This window comes from Schistocerca cancellata, chromosome 1 (genome assembly GCF_023864275.1).
Source record: "Schistocerca cancellata isolate TAMUIC-IGC-003103 chromosome 1, iqSchCanc2.1, whole genome shotgun sequence".
Taxonomy (NCBI): Eukaryota; Metazoa; Arthropoda; class Insecta; order Orthoptera; family Acrididae; genus Schistocerca; species Schistocerca cancellata.
The window spans coordinates 381,722,649-381,746,173 of NC_064626.1; the positions used below are offsets into that span (position 1 = coordinate 381,722,649).

Consider the following 23,525-nt stretch of genomic DNA (forward strand, 5'->3'; position numbering starts at 1 on the left):
GAAGTGCAAAATGGCTAAGCAGGGATGGCTAGAGGACAAATGCAAGGATGTAGAGGCTTATATCACTAGGGGTAAGATAGATACTGCCTACAGGAAAATTAAAGAGACCTTTGGAGATAAGAGAACCACTTGTATGAACATCAAGAGCTCAGATGGAAACCCAGTTCTAAGCAAAGAAGGAAAGGCAGAAAGGTGGGAGGAGTATATAGAGGGTCTATACAAGGGCGATGTACTTGAGGACAATATTATGGAAATGGAAGAGGATGTAGATGAAGATGAAATGGGAGATACGATACTGCGTGAAGAGTTTGACAGAGCACTGAAAGACCTGAGTCGAAACAAGGCCCCCGGAGTAGACAACATTCCATTGGAACTACTGACGGCCTTGGGAGAGCCAGTCCTGACAAAACTCTACCATCTGGTGAGCAAGATGTATGAAACCGGCGAAATACCCTCAGACTTCAAGAAGAATATAATAATTCCAATCCCAAAGAAAGCAGATGTTGACAGATGTGAAAATTACCGAACAATCAGTTTAATAAGCCACAGCTGCAAAATACTAACACGAATTCTTTACAGACGAATGGAAAAACTAGTAGAAGCCGACCTCAGGGAAGATCAGTTTGGATTCCGTAGAAATACTGGAACACGTGAGGCAATACTGACCTTACGACTTGTCTTAGAAGAAAGATTAAGGAAAGGCAAACCTACGTTTCTAGCATTTGTAGACTTAGAGAAAGCTTTTGACAATGTTGACTGGAAAGCTCTCTATCAAATTCTAAAGGTGGCAGGGGTAAAATACAGGGAGCGAAAGGCTATTTACAATTTGTACAGAAACCAGATGGCAGTTATAAGAGTCGAGGGACATGAAAGGATAGCAGTGGTTGGGAAGGGAGTAAGACAGGGTTGTAGCCTCTCCCCGATGTTATTCATACTTTATATTGAGCAAGCAGTAAAGGAAACAAAGCAAAAATTCGGAGTAGGTATTAAAATCCATGGAGAAGAAATAAAAACTTTGAGGTTCGCCAATGACATTGTAATTCTGTCAGAGACAGCAAAGGACTTGGAAGAGCAGTTGAACGGAATGGATGGTGTCTTGAAGGGAGGATATAAGATGAACATCAACAAAAGCAAAACGAGGATAATGGAATGTAGTCGAATTAAGTTGGGTGATGTTGAGGGTATTAGATTAGGAAATGACACTTAAAGTAGTAAAGGAGTTTTGCTATTTGGGGCAAAATAACTGATGATGGTCGAAGTAGAGAGGATATAAAATGTAGACTGGCAATGGCAAGGAAAGCGTTTCTGAAGAAGAGAAATTTGTTAACATCGAGTATAGATTTAAGTGTCAGGAAGTCATTTCTGAAAGTATTTGTATGGAGTGTAGCCATGTATGGAAGCGAAACATGGACGGTAAATAGTTTGGACAAGAAGAGAATAAAAGCTTTCGAAATGTGGTGCTACAGAAGAATGCTGAAGATTAGATGGGTAGATCACGTAACTAATGAGGAAGTATTGAATAGGATTGGGGAGAAGAGAAGTTTGTGGCACAACTTGACCAGAAGAAGGGATCGGTTGGTAGGACATGTTCTGAGGCATCAAGGGATCACCAATTTAGTATTGGAGGGCAGCGTGGAGGGTAAAAATCGTAGAGGGAGACCAAGAGATGAATACACTAAGCAGATTCAGAAGGATGTATGTTGCAGTAGGTACTGGGAGTTGAAGTAGCTTGCACAGGATAGAGTAGCATGGAGAGCTGCATCAAACCAGTCTCAGGACTGAAGACCACAACAACAACAACAACAACAAACAGTAATGCTACTTCTAAGTAAATTTGTAGCGCTTTCTTTTTTATCTTGTGCTTCTCTCATTAGTGGGGATACAATACACTCACATATGTTCCATTGCCACTTGTGGTTCACAGCATATAGAATAGAACACATTTATGTGGTAGCAGCAGTTGAGACACTAAACTTTTATTTGGGAACACTAGTACTCAAATGCTATAGGTGATAATTATTTAAACTACCTTAGTTCACATCAGGTGAATGTTAGGTGATTGCTCCAGCAGCTACTCATTTCACTTGTTCTTATCTAGTGTGCAGTTACAGTAATATCCCGATAGTGTGCTACTAATGGGACATCAAGCTGACTCATCCCTTTTCCTGCAAGTTAGTATAAATATCTTGTTTTCTATAGGCTTTTTACACAGTTGTTTCAACATATTTCAGGCATTAGTACAAAGACCCAAAGGAATTACAGACACTGGGTGGGAAAGGGATTACTTTAAATCAGTGGTGAAAGTTGAAAATTTGTGCTGGACTGCACTTCGAATGCATGTCTTCTGCTTACTAGGTAGACGCACCATCCGGACACAGTGGTCATCGCAACTGTGAAATTCTCAACTTATCCACACACTACAAATGTAGTGCCCCTTGTGCATTATCCTCATTACCCTTGGTATTTTGCCAATTCCCACAAGAGTTTGACCCTGGTGTGTGTCTGCACTGAAGAGGCCATTGACTGTATTGCCTTTGCGTCTTAATTCATAGTGGCTGCTGGATCAAAATGGTGTCTGTTCTTTTGGACATGTCAAAAAAAAAAAAAAAAAAAAAAACAGACACCACATATATACATTAATACAAAGTTTGATTACTGCACCCAATTAGGTAATCATTTATGATACTGTTATTACTAGAATAAATTGTTCCAGAATGAGTCTTTCACTCTACCATTGAGTATGGGGTTTTTGAAACTTCCTGATAGATTAAAACTATGTGCCATTCCAGTATGAATAGTAGTCCATCTGAAACTTCCCAGTAGATTAAAACCATGTGTCAGAAAATACTCGAACCTGCAGATAATGCTATAAACTCCTGAGCTGTGCAGGCATGACCCTCAGTATGCTCTCACAGCTCCAGTTGTGAAAGGTGAGGTTCTGCATTGGAGGCAAAGAGTTTGTTTTAATCTGTCCTGAAGTTTCGGATTAATTGCTGTTGACTGTGTGAAATGGACACATTTGCTAGAGGCTGGAAGGTCAAAGCATAAACTAACATAGTCAAGAATTTCTCGGACAGAAATTTGGTTAACTAAAAAGGAGAAGTACCCAAAAGTGGGATCAACTTTTTGAAACCATCTATAAGATGATGTAGATTAAGATCTCAGGCATCAAACCCTGCAGCCATTTACCCTGATGGGGTTTTGTTCGATTAATTGATGGAAAAAAAAATCGATATTTTGCATGATGCTCAAAAATAACCTTTAAAAGTTTTATTGTATGGATTGGTTGCATGGTGTAATGGATAGAGTAAGACTTTGACGTGCAGAAAGTCATGGCTTCGAATCTCATCAGGTGCTTTAAATTTTTTTATTTGTAAATCTTTATCAAAATACTTTCATCTTATTTTATTCAATGAATTGAATTAAATGTATTTTTATTTGTATTTCTTGTCACATAATTTTAATCATCATATAAACTTCATTTGCTCTCATTTTTCTTTCTGTCATTCTTTTTCTGCTTGAAGTCTTTGTTCACGTGCTTTTAATTAATTTTATGTATTAATTTTGATATTTTTATCCTATTTTTTTACCCATGTTGTTGCATTTGCTATTTCTATTCTTTGTTTTGCTTTAATTTTATTTTGCTTATAACCTCTTCTTTTGTTTGAATATTCATCTGCGTTATTTTGTCTGTACTACAATAGGAATTTTTTTGAGCAAGCAGTAAAGGAAACAAAAGAAAAATTCAGAGTAGGTATTAAAATCCATGGAGAAGAAATAAAAACTTTGAGGTTCGCCGATGACATTGTAATTCTCTCAGACACAGCAGAGGACTTGGAAGAGCAGTTGAACGGAATGGACAGTGTCTTTAAAGGAGGATATAAGATGAACATCAACAAAAGCAAAACGAGGATAATGGAATGTAGTTGAATTAAGTCGGGAGATGCTGAGGGAATTAGATTAGGAAATGAGTTACTTGAAGTAGTAAATGAGTTTTGCTATTTGGGGAACAAAATAATTGATAATGGTTGAAGTATAGAGGATATAAAATGTAGACTGGCAATGGCAAGGAAAGTGTTTTTGAAGAAGAGAAATTTGCTAACATCAAGTATAGATTTAAGTGTCAGGAAGTCGTTTCTGAAAGTATTTGTATGGAGTGTAGCCATGTATGGGAGTGAAAAATGGACGATAAATAGTTTGGACAAGAAGAGAATAGAAGCTTTCAAAATGTGGTGCTACAGAAGAATGCTGAAGATTAGATGGGTAGATCACGTAACTAATGAGGAGGTATTGAATAGAATTGGGGAGAAGAGGAGTATGTGGCACAACTTGACAAGAAGAAGGGACCGGTTGGTGGGACATGTTTTGAGGCATCAAGGGATCACAAATTTAGCATTGGAAGGCAGCGTGGAGGGTAAAAATCGTGGAGGGAGACCAAGAGATGAATACACTAAGCAGATTCATAAGGATGTAGGTTGCAGTAAGTACTGGGAGTTGAAGAAGCTTGCCCAGGATAGAGTAGCACGGAGAGCTGCATCAAACCAGTCTCAGGACTGAAGACCACAACAACATCAATAGGAATTTAGGCTATGTTGTAAATCTTTGTACGATGATTACCATCCAGAAAAATACACTTATTGTAATGAAAAATACATTTTTGACACCGTTGCAAAGTTGATATAAATAGATCATTTTGGCTTTTATTTTTACCAATAGATTGACATTTTCTTATATTTAAATGTAATAAAATTCACATTTATGAAAATTCTTAGTGGAGAAACAATGATGTAAAGAAAAAAGGAGAACAATTAAAGAAGTTCGTACAATGTTTAAAACAATGTGACTAAGGAATAGAAATAGGAAATTACATTGAAACCAATTAACTGGGTACAAATAATGATGAGTCATTTCAATAAAGATTAAAAAATAAAAAAAGTTTAAAGAACCTAAGTGATTCGAACCAAAGAACCACTGCATGTTGACACATTACCCTACCCATTACAACATGCAATCAGTCTTCACAGTACTACTATTTTAACACTAAAATCTATTTATAGTTAAAATCAAAGCAATTTTATTGACATGTTTCAAAAATTACAAGTTTGTGGGGGGGACAGGGGGGGGGGTATGGGGGGGGGTGTCCTGTTGGTAGTTTCTGCTGATTCTGCAAACTCATTGTTATGTCATTATGACTCTGTTATACTGTAAATTCCTGTTATGTTTGGCAATGCAGTTGCAGCTCACCACAATTTTTAAAGAAATCGACATTTCCAGTGTGATGTGGACTAATGATGTAAAACCAAACATCAAGCCTAAGCTGTTACCCCCTTATTCTCAAACACAGAAAATGCAGCAACGCTATGTAATGAAACGGTATAGTAGGTTAAAACACAATTTATTTTCAATAAATGTGTTACCAGCAAAATGAAAACATGTAAATCAAAATAATTATTTGATGAGTAACAGCCAAATATATTTGAACCATCAAGAGCAAATATGCCTCACACCAACAATTACAAGAGTTTGAGTCCTGTTAGACGCTATTGCAATCTATAAGGAAAAAGAATTGTAAATTAATTTTCACTCATAAAATAAACATCAGATTTATATAAGGCAATATCGTGGCCACACGAATTGCAGGCACGTGTACTAAACTGCCAGTCACTACTGCCTGGCAGCAGCCCAGAAATGTTTACAAGTGGCCACACTATTGCATATTTTCATAAAAGGTATGCATATAATCTAGTGGAAATAAGTGTGGATCCACTGCATTTCTGTCACACAAGGAATCAAGTTAGATGTAACAAGATAAATTTGGCTTCGGGGATGCATACTTTTTGTAAGTAAGCTCAGTGCTTCAGAAAGTTTAACTAGTGAACTGATACTGGATACATGCCTGTTCCAAATTTTACTAGAATGTCAAAACACCATTTTGAATATCTAATACAAACAATTGGTCCAAGAATGGCTAAAACCAATACAAATATGAGAGAGTATATATTATCAGTTACAACCTGGTTGGTGATCAGCCTTCAGGTTTTAGCAACTGGTGATTCTGACAGGAGTATAATATACCTCTTTAAACTTCACTATTTGTCAATAAGTCTCATGGTACAAGAAACATGCAATGCTTTGATAGAAGGCCTGAAAGATTTTACCATAGGAAGTTTTAAATAAAAATAGTTTTATTTTATTTTTGTTAACTGGCATACACTACTGTTTAACACTATCAATTCCTACTTCAGGTACCTCTTGAAATAATCTGAAACTCATGACATCAAATGCAGACCACAAGTGCTTCCGCACTTCCTATGTAACTTCGTTGCCTTGCATTTGGCACAGATTCGAGGTCTTCAGAATTTTTTATATCTTTCATCAAGTGTGAGTCAGAGATAAATCTCATTTGCAAAAATTTATAGTTCTCTCATTTGTTCCCTTGCTGTCTATAACAAATTCCTGACAATGAACAGCTACAAAATATGTGGCTATATGTACATGCACAAATAATCGAAGAAAAGTGAAACAATTTTGTTTTCATTGAGACACTAGATTGTGAGAGAAGTGGGAATCAAAGGTGAAAGTGAGAGAGAAGCATTTACACAAAAGGACAGAGATAGATATTGCCTTGCAATATGAAATACTCTCCACTCTTGCTGGACAGCACTGGCAATCCCTCAGCAATATGTTGGCAACAGCCTGCAGCATCAGCAGTATAGCGAAGCCATACTGCATGATTACCATCTATTGCAGTCACATTTCAGCATTGTTGCTGGCAACACTATTGCGGCCAAATATTGCCATTAAATGCAGACCATCTAAACGCACCTCTAGAGTTGATGGCTTTTTAGTCCTAGAGTTTCTTTGTGGGGTTGGAAAATTATAGGGGGAAATGGTAAATTTGAGCTTGAAGTCACTTTGAGTCCTCCTTGGCCAGCAGAGCATTGCCTACAAAAGCTCTGATTCATAGTTCTGGTCAAATTTACGATTCGAATCAGTTAAAATAATTATCTGTAAGAACACGGTATAAAAAAAGGAAGTGCAAAATAGAAATATGTCTGGACATATTTGATGAACAAATGTTGAAGAGTTGTGAATTATGATTTATTATTCACATTATAAATATTTTTAAATCATTAATTTCAGGTACAAGAGACCCATCTAAAATTTGTGTTATAGTTTTACCACACTCAGAGTATAAGAAATGCTAACGTTAGCCTAATTTTAATATAATCTCCTATTAGGGCCAAAAAGGTTAATCATTAATTCTAGTACCAAGGTACACTTTGCTCAAATTATCAGTTCATCTTGCATGAATTCTGCTAGTGAATATTAGAATTTGTTCCACAAAATTCCCTATAGTTTCTACTGGGTAAGGTTTGGCGTGTTGGTTTATTATAAAATTTGTCCCCTTGTAGTTAGATGTCTAAGCATACAGTTTCAGTAGGTATGTGGGAAGCATTAAATTATCGTTCTTTTTGAGTTGTACATGTGACCAAAATAATTTATACGTTGTGTAAGAAGATTATAGTTGCATATCTGTATATGGATAAGTCAGGTTTAAATTTCTGTTGAAATCATGGGTAACAAGATACTTTTAGCCGAGCAGTACACATGTATCTAACAATTTTCTTCTGCATCTTAAGAATCTAACAGATGCCACTAGCTGTTATCATAAAGTTTTAATTATCACCTCAAGAAATCAATCTGTGACCATGAAACTGGTGATGTGTAGTTCCTTCTGCGCATATTCACCGTTCAAAATGACACATGTTATTCTCAGTGGTGGCTGAGTCAGCGCAGAACTTGGTTGTAGGTATCAGCATTTAGGCTGTTCGAGAAAGTGTTCACATTTATCATCATCTTGTGCTGGAAATGCCTGCCAAACAATGGTTTCTTCATCCAACGAAGAAGGAATAAGTTACTAAGTGCCATTGAGGAGAATGTGGGGAAGGGAAATATCTGGTAGGCCAAAGAAGCAGCGTCTGTGTATGTGCAGTTGTGGAGCAATAACGCCTCATGATATTTTGTCTTGATAGCATTAAGTAACCTTGATCAGAAGATTTTGAAAGCACGTTCCTGTGATGGATATCATGGAAGAAGTGTTCTGTCAAATGTGTTAGAGCAGAGATTGGAGAATTTCTCAGGGGAGAGGAAAATTAACACACAAATGTAATAATGTATTACTCTTCACTTCGTCACTTGGTTTGCATTTGAATGCATCTGGTACGAGCCTGCTTGCTCCAGAGGCATCCAGTTGACTAAAGGAATAACAATCCTTTATCAGTGATTTCCATCAAAAATGTGGTCCCTCATCTGTCTTGTCTGGGTCCTTCCCATCCCTTGGAGCCTGGTCCGCAGCTCGTGGTCGGGCGGTAGCGTTCTCGCTTCCCACGCCCGGGTTCCCGGGTTCGATTCCCGGCGGGGTCAGGGATTTTCTCTGCCTCGTGATGACTGGGTGTTGTGTGCTGTCCTTAGGTTAGTTAGGTTTAAGTAGTTCTAAGTTCTAGGGGACTGATGACCATAGATGTTAAATCCCATAGTGCTCAGAGCCATTTGAATCATTTGAACCTTGGAGCCTGTGTTGCTGGCAAGGCACTGCTGCTAATGTCTGTGGGCAGGCAACATAGAAAAGCTATGGAGCCCAAGAAACAGCTGTAATTGGCTGATGCGTTGCCCCCATAACTCAACTCACTGAAATGTCAATCAAACTGTTATTTTAACTGAAGTATAGTACTAAACAAAACAAACAGTGCCAACTTTTCTTTGCTAAAAACTCCATAACACTCAACTCCATGATCTCAGGCAGTGATGAAATGACATCACGACCTGACTGTTGAGCACTTCGTTGAGATTGTTTCAGTCTGAAAGTTAACTATTTGCCTCTTTATAGAATCTGACATTGTTGCCAGCATTAGAAGCATTATTCAACACAGAAATATGCTTTAGACCATGGCCTAAATGCTCTTATAAAAAAATCACCATTGGTTCTTCATTTGCATTCTGCGTTGAAGTACTGTGCATTTTATAATTGCTTGTTATTGCTGATTTTAATTTCAGTGTTAAGTGTATTGCTTCCTGTCTCTTTTTCATGCTATAACTTTAATAGGTGTCCACTTTCTAACACCAGGTATTGTTTCACAGACATTTACACCAATATTTGGCCTATAGGCACAGTGATAAATGAATAAACAATCAGGAGATTTTAGAATAGTGTTTTCAACATAAATGTGTAGGGTGTAGGGAAGCAAACATATTCCATGTTCTCTTATGTATTGAGCAGTTTTGGACTTCTGACATTGAGTATGCTTTTCCTTTAGTCAGTTACTCAAGACTTCTTGTGTTTTTTATTCATGTGCAGAATGAATTATTTCAGAAGTTCAGTGTTTAATATGTGCTTTCAGAGAGAGAAGGAATCAGACCCCCCTCATTATGAGGTTTTTTTAAATTGTCACAGATGAATGCAAGGTGGTTTCTTGGAAAGACCAAAATATATTAGCTCCACTTGGATTCAGTCTGATGTAGCACTTAATATTTAATGACCATATCAAGCACTAACGAAATGTTAAGTGTAACCTTCCTTCTTACAGCAAGATCTTTACTTGAAGTAAGCATAAGTCAAAACTTTCATGTCTGTGCTTACCAGAGTTACTTCTGTTATATATGTTTACATATCTGCAATCTTATTAATATACTTTTATTGATTATGGCTTTTTTTTTTTTTTTTTTTTTTTTTTTTTTTGCAATGTGGTTAACAAGAAATTTATTGGTTGACTTTTTTTTCCTGTTAAAAAAATCTTGGTTGTGAGGACATGCATTTTACGAACTCAGTTTCTGTGAGACTATTTTATGTATTACATATGTGCATGACCAATGTCACGCTAATCTGTCTTGTACTGGAAAATATTGGCAATGAGCCTGTGTAATATAAATAATTTTCTGCAACAGATGTCACAGTCAGCCTGTTGCTGTACTACTTGTGTACATAAGTACAATATTTCTATAATATTTCAAAGTACTGAAATAATTTTGAGTAACACAGTAATGAAAATTTCTTGCAACAATCTTAAAAATGTTATAATGATAACATAAAAAAATATATTGACACTGAGAGTACTTGTCAGTCAAATATCAACCTTTCTCAGGAATGGACATGTTGGTGGTTGTTGTTCACATCCAAAATCTTGAGCTGCATATCATACATTCACCTTATTTGTTTAGTTATTTATTCACTAGCAGACTAATGGTTGAGGTGTTCTTTAGGCGCATTCACCTCATTTGTTTTAGTTATTTATTCATTAGCAGACTAATGGTTGAGATGTTTTTTCTGTGAAGACCAACATTACCATATATTACAGTATGGTTAGCTTGTTTGGTATTTAGTCAGTTTTAAAGTGCACTTGTACCCTTGTCATCTCTTATTTTGTTTTTGAATTACTTTAATTCATAATATCAATTTATAGATTTTATCAAAGTTCAGTACTGAACAAACACAAAAATCATCTATTATGATAATGTAGACCATCAATTGCATTTAGTTGCTGTGTGCTAGCAACACTGCTGAGAAGTACGTACTACTACTTTTGAACTGCGCATTCGCATTTTGGCCTATTTTCAGGAGAATTATATGGAATTACTAAATAGTGCCTTTGCAGTGAAAATAATTGGAATTATCATTTGTTTTTCACTTCGCGGGCGGCAGAGATTGCTAATGTATCCTTGTGCAGTGTTGCCTGAAGTGCACATAGGTGTTTTAAATCCTCATAAAAGAAGTAGTTTTCACTGCTAGTATTTAGTCAGCACGAGTAGGAGAAGTAGTGGCATAAAATTTATGTTCTCTAGACTTTGCACCTGTCTTCTGGATTAAATTCCAAATATCTTTGATGTGTCTCATGGTGGCACATGGAACTTTATGGTTATCTACGTGTTGGATGGCAAAATTAAACTGGGTGATTCTCTTGGCATTATTTGAGAGGGGTAGCTTTTGTGCCAGCACCACTTTTACCCCTCTCCCTTCTCTCTCATCACCATCAAGAACACAAACGTGATAGTATGCTTTACACACACTCATCACCACTTAAACTAGAAAACAACACTCACACTTTACAAATGAAAGGTGGCTAATGGGTGTGAATAAAGAATGCCTTTCCAGTTTAGGTTGCTGAGCTGGAGCATGTATCAGTATCATACGACCTCTACATTTGTCCTTTCATGAGTGTTTGTCATTTCATTGTAAGCATACTGGGCTAGCAAAAATTAAAAATGAGCTTTCAACATAAAAATATGTGTGTGGCATAACGAAACACAAAACAGCATAAAGTAATGCTTGTTTTGTGATGTGTCAGCAGTGTAAAAAACTTAATTTTAATTTTCTTTAAACTTTTGACAAAATTAGCTAAAAGGTGTTTATTTCTTGATGATTACATAAGTTCACGACAAGCTCCTATTGTCATATGTGCCATTATCAAGTGTTCCTGTCGGCATTATGTGTATATACCATTTTATTCTACAACTATGAAGTAGTTTTATGAAATTTTGTCTTTTATTATACCTACATCTAGATGGTGTAAGGTCCATAAATCATCATGAAACATAAGCCCTTTTATGTACTGTATTGTTGACATAAGTCATGTATTTACTTTCTATAGAAGAATATTAGTGAAATTATGAGTAAATTTTTGGCAGTTGTAAAATGATATATCGTTCTAGTGATGCTTTATATTTAAAAATAAATTATATCTTAGGTATTCAGAAGAGTTTTTATGTGAGAGATATTGTGCATTATGTAGATATACAGTTGTAATGTTGTGTGTTGTTTTTTGTTTATCATGGTGGTTTTTTTTCTCATTTGGTTTCTTTTATGTCAATAAAGTTTTCCAGATAATTTTGACATAATAGAAAAAGAAGAGCAATAAACACAACGTGATATACAAAAAACAATAGACCACATTAAGATCACCAATCTACATAAAGAACAATATCTCTGGCAAAAAACATCTCCGACTACCTGAGATATAATTTACTGATAAACATAAAGCATCACTACAACAATCTGTCATTTTACTACTGTCAAAAAATAACACAAAGTTTCACTATTATTCTTCAGTAGAAAGCAAATGGATGACATACGATAACAACATATTACTTATGTTGCAAGATGATTTATGGACATCACCCTATCTAGACATAATTATAACATAATGTAAAACCTCATAGTACTATTACGTAGATGTAGAATAAAATGATGTATAAATATAATACCAACAGAAACATTTGATGATGATACATATGCCAAAACATGCTTGTCGTGAACTTAGGTAATCAACAAGAAATGAACAATCTGCAGCTAATTTTGTCAAAAGTATAAAGAATATGTAATATAGTGATCTTATACAAGTTTTGGGCCCAACAGAGAAATAGTTCATTTTCATTGTAGAATCACAGGCTCTAGCTTGCCATGGTCGCAGTTTTTCTTTGCACACTTCAGTTTTTGTAGGTTCATTGATATCATCAGAACTCTTTCACATTGTAATAGAGCTCATTTGCTCCAAATCTATTATTTCCTACCACAGGTTTCCAAGATAAACTACTGTAATACAATATGGGATAGCTATAATTCATTTATTTTAGTCAATCTGGCGATCTTAAAACCAAAAAGCATCTACAGTCCCTGATTTTCTTCCATTGCAGCATAATGCGCTTGAAGGCCCAGAACCCCAGCTTGATCATGGTTGAAATAGTGGAATGGTGATTCTTAGTCTGCGCACAACTGGACTGTTTCATAAGAAGCCTTTTCAGTTTCCTATAAGTGCAGCATTAAGTTTGTTGGCACACATCAACAGATATAAGAAGATGACAGAATGCAGTTATATGTGGAAGTTATAATCAAAGTGGTTAGTGTTGTGATGTATTTATTTAAGTGTGCAATCTGTAAAATAGATCGTTATTCAGGTTTCATCAATGGTAGTTCACAGTGGTAATGGCACAAGTATTCATAAAATTTTAAGGTTTGTTCTTATAAAATTGTCAGATCACTAAGTAGTGAGAAGAATGTCCTTACAGCTGCCAAAAATAATGTTTTGAAAATACTGTACTGCAATCACTGGTTTGTTAACTGTCTGAAAATAGTAGTTTCTTTGCTGATTAATCAGGTTGTTGATTATGATAATAAATACAAAACATAGTATTTATGGAGACTTTAGGAGCATTATTAATTAAAACAGAAAGGAAAAGTGTTGGTTCCTGTTGAAATATATTATTAAAAGTCAGGTTGCACCTGGAATTTGACGTACAGATACCTCAGAGAAGTAAGTCATTCGAAGGTCAAAACAATGTTTTTCTCGGTGCTTTTGAAAGAGAATCAGCAAATTAGCAAGTGGGAGTAAATACAGAAAATTGAGGAAAGGTGACAACATTGTGCCTAATTTGTATTCACCAGGGAGAAAGGAAAAGCAGCAATAAAAGAGTTTTTGGTGGATTATATAGAGGGATCAGATGGGGCAACAAGAGTTAGAAAATGTTACAGCTAGCACTTAGAAGAAACTATAGTTGTTTCAGCACTTATAATTATTCCGGTTCATGTATGTAAAAGAATCAGGCATTGTAAATAGCTTGGCCATAGATTTCTGAAATTTCAGAAGATAAAACTGATAGATATGGTTGGTGAGTCACCACTGTGTCTATTGTTGTAATAAACATTTTGTACATTTGTTGCGTGTGTTTGAAGGCAGGATATCCATTGTTGTTGTACGTAATTCATTTTCAGATGATTCCAACCAATGAAGTATAGCAATACAGTAGGTATCCATTGAGTTATACATTTGAAGTAGGTTACATGTCCATTTAGAGTTCTGGTATCTTGCCGAAGAACAATTGTACGTAGACTGTCAAAATAGTACAGGTTCTTTCACGAGTAACTTTGTACAAGACTCGTGAGTGAATTTTTACAAGATTACAACAGTGTCATTACAGAGATCAGGTCATGGTGTTTTATTGTAAAACTGGAGGAATGCTCCAATAGGAAGTACTTTTTTATGTGTGCTATGTGGTGGATGGGAGGTAGTGATTCAACACAAACAGATGAACAAGACCATTAGCAAAGCTGTTTAGTGTGTGCAGCTTTACTCTAAGCAATGTTGTCATTCAAAATCTGTCTTAGGAAAATTATAACTAGTTACATATTGATACTATTGGATCATTAGGAAATGATATGCTAGTGATGAAGATGTGATCGTTTAGGTTAGAATAAGACCAAATGCTGCTAACAACTGGACTTACAAAGTAAGTTTAATACCAGTTTGCTTTTGTTCTACAATATATTGTAGAACAAAAGCAAACTGGTGCTTTTCATTTATTATTATAATGTTGTTCTACCAAGAACCGACGGAAGATTCTGTTAATATAAGTTTAATACATTACTTGGACATATAAAACAATGTGTAACAGTGTATATATAAAAAACTCATCTTGTACAAGAAATTCACCATACATATACCATGATTATGAAGGACGGAGGATTGACAGAGAACGTTGAGAAAACTTCAAAGGAGGACAACTCATTTTATATTGTCATGAAGTAGGGGATCCAGTGTTTTTGATATGGTGAGCAAATTGGGGTTGTAATAATTAAAACAATCATATTCTTCATTATGGTGAAATCTTTTCACAAAATGTTGTTCACCAAATTTCTCCTCCAAATACCAAAAATTTTGTCAACTCCCACCTACATAGGAAGAAATGACTATAAAAGTGGATTAAATATAGTCATAATGACAATAAAACATTTATTTACAATGGTTACCAGTTGTGGTCAGAATGTAATCATTTTCAGGCCGTTTATACCATGATGGTAGGTAGTGGTGGTGGTGAATGGAGCGGGTGTCAACATTCATCGAGTCATAATACTTGCTCCATTCATTGCCACCACCTACCATCATGGTATAAAGGGCCTGAAGATGGTAACATTCTGATCAAAATCAGTAAACATTGTATTGTATAGTGTTTTATTGCAACCAAGACTGTTTTTAATCCATTTTTTAAAGTACTTTCAGCCAGACTGATGTTTCTCCATGAGAAATGCTCTAAAAATAATAGAATTGACCATCATGATAAAATAAGATAAATGACAGTCCATACAGAAAGATTTAATTTTTCATTTTTTCCTTGTGTTGTTAGATAGTGGAACAGCTGAGAAAGAGCCTAAAAGTGGTTCAGTGCACCTTCTGATGAACATTCAGATGTAACTTGCAGAGTAATCATGTAGATGTACAGGGCTATTACAAATGATTGAAGCGATTTCATAAAATCACTGTAGCTCCATTCATTGACATATGGTCACGACACACTATAGATACGTAGAAAAACTCATAAAGTTTAGTTCGGCTGAAGCCGCACTTCAAGTTTCTGCCGCCAGAACGCTCGAGAGCGCAGTAAGACAAATTGGCGACAGGAGTCGAGAAAGCGTATGTCGTGCTTGAAATGCACTCACATCAGTCAGTCATAACAGTGCAACGACACTTCAGGACGAAGTTCAACAAAGATCCATCAACTGCTAACTCCATTCGGCGATGGTATGCGCAGTTTAAAGCTTCTGGATGCCTCTGTAAGGGGAAATCAACGGGTTGGCCTGCAGTGAGCGAAGAAACGGTTGACCCCTTTTTCTTCTGCGAAAAAAACGTTACAGGACACGTGTATCTGGACATGCTGGAAAATTGGCTCATGCCACAACTGGAGACCGACAGCGCCGACTTCATCTTTCAACAGGATGGTGCTCCACCGCACTTCCATCATGATGTTCAGCATTTCTTAAACAGGAGATTGGAAAACCGATGGATCGGTCGTGGTGGAGATCATGATCAGCAATTCATGTCATGGCCTCCACGCTCTCCCAACTTAACCCCATGCGATTTCTTTCTGTGGGGTTATGTGAAAGATTCAGTGTTTAAACCTCCTCTACCAAGAAATGTGCCAGAACTGCGAGCTCGCATCAACGATGATTTCGAACTCATTGATGGGGACATGCTGCGCCAAGTGTGGGAGGAACTTGATTATCGGCTTGATGTCTGCCGAATCACTAAAGGGGCACATATCGAAAATTTGTGAATGCCTAAAAAAACTTTTTGAGTTTTTGTATGTGTGTGCAAAGCATTGTGAAAATATCTCAAATAGTAAAGTTATTGTAGAGCTGTGAAATCGCTTCAATCATTTGTAATAACCCTGTAGATATGATAATTTTTTTTTTTTTTTGGTGATACCATAGACAGTTCAAGCAAATAGTTATTTGCTGTGACAAAAATCCTCACCTGACTTAAAGTTTAAATTGATACGTCTGTCACTGCCACGTTTTGACATGACACTAATACAGTTTGTCAATTATCTTTTCTAAAAAAAAGTAACGAGCAGAAGCCTTTCTAATTTTGATTCGTAATACATGCTTTGTCTCTCTGTTGGCGAGTGATTTATAGAATTAATATTGTTTTTTGTTTTCACTATTTTTCTTCTTACTCTTATTTTCACACTTTTCTGCCTTTGTTTCTTTTCTGTTGTTCATCATAATCAGTTTTTGGTTTGTGGCTATAGTCATAGGAATTAAAAAGAAGTTGCATTTTGCAAAAGCAGCAGAAACCTAATCCTATAATTTAGTCATCACAGCTTCCTCCTTCTTCACCTCTTACTATAGTCTGTCTGTCTCTAATGACTATGTCATTAACAGGGTGATAATATGTATTTGTCGACTTTCTTTAATGATGACTGCAATTCACTTTCTTGTTTAGACATTTTCTGTTGGCCCCATTTACTATCTCCTGTCATTACTCAGAACCATTTGTTGTCTGTAATCAGGACTGAGACACTTGTACTTCTGTTGATCTTGTCTGTTAGCATCTTTTTCTGCAGTATATATAACAGCGAAAGTTTTATGCATTTCATTGGATTATTTTCACTTGTTGCTGGGAATGAACTAATTAAATTATTGGAATGTAGAGTAATACTGTAGATTGATTGCAATATTCATTAGAGGTAGTGGAACCAAAAAAGTTAGTGATTCCAGTAATGAAGAAATGTAGCTTATGCACAAGCATATAAGCTCTTCAAATTTTAATTTGTATCCAAGTGATCATTCATCCATTCAGTTGACAAGCAATTAGTCATATCTATCTGCAGGATGTTTTTTCCTATTTTTGTCACACTTTGCTTTCTTTTTGCTGTATGTCCTATGTTGTACTTAGAAATGTATGTTTACACATAAGCATATTCAGATATGTGATATTTTAGCGCAAATGGTTTTAAAAATTTATTTCATTCTTAAGAACAGTTTTTGAATGGATTTCAATACAGAAATAATTTAAACACTTGTATCTTTAATGACAGTGATTTATGTTGTTTGTTCTGTATGTCTTGTTTTCACCTGCTTGGTATCTCATGAATATGATCATAAATTTGTTGTACGATTGAAAAGTATCAATTTGAGAACAGAGGTTTCCCAGTAATCACTTATGTCTCTAGAAAGTTTCTGAGGGAACACACTGTGTTCCGAGAGATTTGATATAAAGTCCAGAGTGTATTGTGGCTTGAATTTTCTCCTGTGAACCCAGAGATCAAAATTTTTGGAGCAAACTTTTCCTCTATATTTGTCTCAGTCATTCAGGTAGATGAGAAACTTTTCTCTGTAGTTTAATTATTCATTGGCTAATGCAAAAATATTTGAAGGTTTTAAGAAGTCCCAAAGTTATCATTTTATTTTCAGTGACCATGTCTGACATGATCATTCAATATTTACAAATGGCTTATTGCAGTGCACTATTTAACTAATCAAAAAAGCAACACTGATGAAACTGTTCCGTTTGAAAGTACACTGTTCTATAGATTTTTAACATTGCTCTTAGTATAACTGATTTAACACTGACTGTTAGTGCTAATAACTACATACTTTATTAAGTAATCATAAATATCATCTTGTCTTTTTCATACTTTTATTTTTGTGATACGGTTAGTCACAATAATGAATGAACAAGGGTGAATAATTTGAATGTAGCCTTTAAACTCATCCATCCATCGAGCCCATCAAAATGGAGAACCTACAAGAGGGTGGGGGGTGGAGTGTGTCAGCATATATGTTAACAAGAGACAAGGAACTCATAGGGCTGCCAACTTTAATCAAGTAAATTAGAAAGAAAAAAAATGTTATACTCTGTTATAAAAAAAAATAATTGTTGTTCACCTGCTTTTGGCAGCTAATATTTACTTGATTGTAACGGTATTTTTCAAAGAAAATATTTACCTAAATCTGTAAATTTAGATCCTGTTTATAGCAAATTTCTATTTGTCATGCAGCATTATGACAAACACTAATGCTTTCCACATAGCTAAGAGAACTATCCAATTGCTGAATCTAAATTTTCAGATATTTAGTACAATGACTGGCTGGTGAGATAAAATTTTTAATTTTCTTTTTAGTCGGTAAGGACTGCCAATTTCCTGCTTTATGTTAGATGGGAGATTGTTGAATATGTTCCCATAAGAAAATATAACTCCATTCTGAATCCTAAAGGAGGAGACAAATTCAACAGGAAAAGAAGTTTGTGTTTGTAATTACAATTGTGTATATCACAGTTTAGCTGAAACAAATTGTTTTTTCAGAAACAAAAACCAGTGCAGAGTAAATGTACTAGGAAGTGAGTGTAAGATTTCAAAGATCCTCAAAAAGGCTCTGGCAAGAAGTACTTTTGCTGTTGGCTTCTACTGAAAAAGCATTTTATGAATTTTAGGTATAGTGCCCTAGAAGATAATTCTGTAAGGTTACAGCTAGTAAAATATGCAAAATAAACAAGCACTGTTTGTCTTTAGATCAGCACCATGAGAGGTGCTTCTAAGAACCAGTAAATTGAACTGTGCTTCTGGTTATTTTTGTGTTCTCTCCACTTTAACTAATTATCCAACTGCACCCCAAGAAATTTTACATATGATGTTTTATTAATGGGATGACCATTGATGTCTACTTTGGGTGATAACAGGCTATTATTGCTAGTTTGAATTGCATGGTACAAATCTTGTCACGTCTTAGTGTCTCTGTGTCATCAGAAAGCATTACAGTTTTATGAATCACCCTTTAAATTCATTGGGAGATCATTTATGTAAAACTTCCTGGCAGATTAAAACTGTATGCCGGTCCGAGACTCGAACTCAGGACCTTTGCCTTTCGCGGGCGAGTGCTCTACCAACTGAGCTACCCAAGCACGACTCACACTCCGCCCTCACAGCTTTACTTCCGCCAGTACCTTGTCTCCTACCTTCCAAACTTAACAGAAGTTCTCCTGCGAACCTTGCAGAATTAGCACTCCTGAAAGAAAGGATATTGCAGAGACATGGCTTAGCCACAGCCTGGGGGATGTTTCCAGAATAAGATTTTCACTCTGCAGCGGAGTGTGCTCTGATATGAAACTTCCTGTGCGCTGATATGAAACTTCCTGTGCGCTGATAGAAACTTCCTGGCAGATTAAAACTGTGTGCCAGACCGAGACTCGAACTCGGGACCTCATTCTGGAAACATCCCCCAGGCTGTGGCTAAGCCATGTCTCCGCAATATCCTTTCTTTCAGGGGTGCTAGTTCTGCAAGGTTCGCAGGAGAACTTCTGTTAAGTTTGGAAGGTAGGAGACAAGGTACTGGCGGAAGTAAAGCTGTGAGGACGGGGTGCGAGTCGTGCTTGGGTAGCTCAGTTGGTAGAGCACTTGCCCGCGAAAGGCAAAGGTCCTGAGTTCGAGTCTCGGACCGGCATACAGTTTTAATCTACCAGGAAGTTTCATATCAACACACACACTGCTGCAGAGTGAAAATCTCATTCTGGATCATTTATGTAGGTCAAGAACAGTGGGCCTTGTACCAATCCTTGGGGGACCTCACATGTTATATTCCCCCATTACGGGTTAGTTTCATAACTGTGACATAGCCTGTCAATTAGATCCTCTGCATTCTGTTATGAAGATAAGCTCCATCTCTGCAAGACAGATACCATTAATATTGTGGCACTTCAGTGTGCTAAGTAGAATCTTGTGATCAACACAATGAAATACTTTGATAAGGTCACAAAATACACCAACTGTATAACTTTTCTTGCCGAGTTCTGCTAATGCTTTGTTTGTGAGGTCTTGTATTGCTTTCCCTGTGGATAATCTTTTACAGAAGCCAGTACCAGAGCGAGTTAACAAATTCTTTTTGGCTAAATCAGTCAGTATTCTGTTACAAGCAACTCGCTCAAACACATGTGGAAAGAGTGGAAGGAGTGAGCAAGGTCTATTATAGAGGCAGTTTGCTTATTTCCAGTTTCATAGACTCATGTTACTAAAGCATGCTTAAGTCTGCCAGGCTATGTGCCCCAAGTCATTGATTACTTACAAATATAGCTTAATCATAATCCTATCAAGTCAGCAAAAGATTTCTGCTAGAAATGTCTTCATAGCCAGAATTTAGATTCTTTTCTTTTTTCATATATTCTGTTGTTCTGTTCTCTTGTACAAGTAGTTTATAGGTTATTATGTACTGTTTCATTATAAATGTCCATTAACAGATTTTCTGAATTTGTGTTAAGTGCGGTAGTGAAAGATAGCATTCAAAAAAATTTGCTGTGGCAAAAGTGATGGTTGGAGTTGACCAAGGCAAATTTTGGCCACAGGGGGACTTGATGTAATAGGAGTACACACAACAATATGGACATGAAATTATGTCCAGGTCTTGTGTGTCTTAATAGTGACTTATTTATCTTTGCAGCTCTTTGGCCCACGCTGGAATGCTTCTGTACCAAGATTTGCTGCTAATTTGGGATTCAGCCCACTGGAGCCAGTGCGAGCTTCCAGTATCAGCTCACCTGTATCACCATCTGCGAAGCCAGATCCACAGACATCTGCAGTGGAGACTGTTAATTCTTTGTCTGAGGTATGTTCAAGTTTTCAGTTATGTAAGTTACAGATGAACAGTTTGTATTTTAGATTTATTGGCAGTTTGATGTGGGTTGAGTAATGGGAAACAAAATTCTAAAAGTTTTGTGTTATGTGGCAGAAAACACATGCGTACAATTGCAACATTGTAAATAGTGCATTTAATGAAGTGAAGTGCCACTTCTGTGGCCAGGTCATTGGCAGCAGCTCGAGTTTTGGTATTGACTTGTGGTACTCACATATGGAAACGGCTTCCTAGAAATCTACAGACCAGTGACCCAACACCAGCCATTGGTTAAATGAGCCATGAACTGCTCATCCCAAGGTTGCCCATATTCTTCAGCTCCTATCCCTACAACGGATAAGTGTACTTTGAGATGGCCACTTTAATTTGATAATTCTGTCCCCCCCCCCCCCCCATTCCCCCTCCCCCATTCTCCTACTTGGGGACTATAGTGTACACCATCCTATGGGGAACTACCCTGTCATCTGGTAGAAGTCTTCTGATTAATCAACTTCTTCAGGATAGTGATCACTCTCCAGTATCCTGTCACTGCCTGCCAGACCTGTTGCCTTGTTGGGCTGTCCAAAGGGCCAACTGGTAGTTGTATACATCTACTGTTAGCTTCATTAGAATGTATCAACAAGGTTGTTGGAGATATCTCCAGTGCCGTCACTCATAGCACTGGAACACTTATCCCCATTTCTGGGAGCCCCAGCCATTGGCAGCTGATACAATAGTGGGCTAAAAACATTGCAACAGCTGTTCAGGACTGTTGAAGGACCCTGCAATGTCTCAAGCAACATCCTCCTCAAGCTGCCCTAATCACTTTTAAGCAACTCTCTGCAAAGACTCGCTATGGAATTAAATGCGTAAGAAGGAATCCATGGAGTGCTACATCTCTTCCTTAGAAAAGTGTCTCTCTTCACCCCAGTGCCAAACTCCAAGGTCTACTTGGCTACAAAATATCAGCAACTGTTCCTGGTCTCCTCCTTCATGGTGGTATTTCTACTGCTGCATCAGTTCTTGCTGAACACCTCACAACCCTCTTTCCAACAACATAAGTGTCCACTTCTTACCTGGCTATGCTTTTAACACACAAATGACAAGTTGAAGTCATCCCTGCATCCTTTCCCTCTTGCCGCCATAACCCTGAACTTTATAATGAACTGGGAATTGGTTCAGGCTTTCAACTCATTATTCAATATGGCCCCAAGCCCTAATTTGTTTCATAATTAGATGATCAAACATTTGAATGTGGCTCACAGACTCCATATACTCAGGGTCTTCAGTCACATTTGGCTCAAAGATGTTTTCTGTTTGCAGTGTAGGCAAACTGCCATCATCCTGATACTTAAATCAGTTAAAAAGCTTATGTCCATCAATAGCTACGAACTGATTAACCTCCAAAAATTCCTTGAATGGATAATAGCTCGACAATTATGCTGGGGTATCGAATTGTGGGAGCCTCTGGCTGCCTATCAGTGTGGTTTCAGGGGGAGCAATCAACCACCTATATGGCTAAAGTTGGAAACAGTAATCCTACAGGCTTTTTCTAAATGTCAGCATCTCTTTGCAGTTTTTTTTGACATTCATAAGGTGTAAGACCACCACTTGATGTCATCATATTGTACACCTCCTCCACGACTGGGACTTTCTAGTCCCCCTACCAAATTTTATTCATCAGTTTTTATTGCATCACTTGTTTTGAGTTGGAATGGATACATCACTCTGTTCTCACTAGTCCAAGAGAACAGCATTGGCCAGAGCTCCATGCAAGTGTTTTCCTTATTGCCGTCCATGGGCTAATGACCTGTAATGGACCAGTGGTTACCCCTGAGTAGTATGTCAACGACCTCTCTATTTGGTATTGCTCTGTCTGTAGCCTTGGCTGAATACCTTCTCCAAGGAGCTATCTGGAGACTTCCACTTGGACTCTTTCCCATGGCGTCTAGTTTTCTCCAGTGAAAATGCAAGTCACGCGTTTCTGTTGCCATAGTGCTGTTCATCCTGTCCAAGAACTGTGTTTGGATACGCAGTCCTTGCATGTTGTTGATAGGACTGGGTATGCTTTTATATCTCTCATCTGTTAGCAACAGCATTCTTACAGGGAAGATGTAGATTTTTTGGTGAAGATAAGAGACATTAAAAGTGTCCTACATCTTGTTAAACAGACCCAACTCAAACTAGTTTTAATGTGTTGTTACACAATGAGAGATCAGCAGGCTATTGATCAGTGTTATTCTTGTCATCCTCTTATATCTGGAATTCACAATTTTCCATATGTCCTTTGTCATACTAGATGTTCGGTTGTCTTCCACTGGGTCCCAACACATGTGAGTATACTGGAAATGAACTGGTTAGCCATTTGGCTAGAGAAATGATTACTCACCCAACATTCACTTTGATGATCACAGGCAATGATTTGAGGTTGCTTATGGGTGCAGGTGAGACCTATACTTGCAAATGTCCCCTCTAAAGAAAACTCTGCACTATCAAGGAAACATCAGCTACTTTGCACTCCTCCTTCCATTCCTTCCGGAAGGAGTTCACTGCCCTGTCACCTTAGCATCAGTTATACCAGACTGAGCCACAGTTT

The 23,525-nt window shown here is 37.0% G+C and overlaps 1 protein-coding gene across 3 annotated transcripts in view; it reads left to right on the plus strand.

Annotated features, from left to right (window-relative positions):
• The window catches only part of LOC126175153 (aftiphilin), a 66,657-nt gene that overhangs the window by 17,561 nt on the left and 25,571 nt on the right, over positions 1-23,525 (plus strand). For all 3 annotated transcript variants that reach the window (XM_049921734.1, XM_049921752.1, XM_049921743.1), the window contains exon 5: positions 20,759-20,923. In XM_049921734.1, the coding sequence (XP_049777691.1) occupies positions 20,759-20,923 (165 nt within the window). The remainder of the gene's footprint in view (positions 1-20,758; positions 20,924-23,525) is intronic.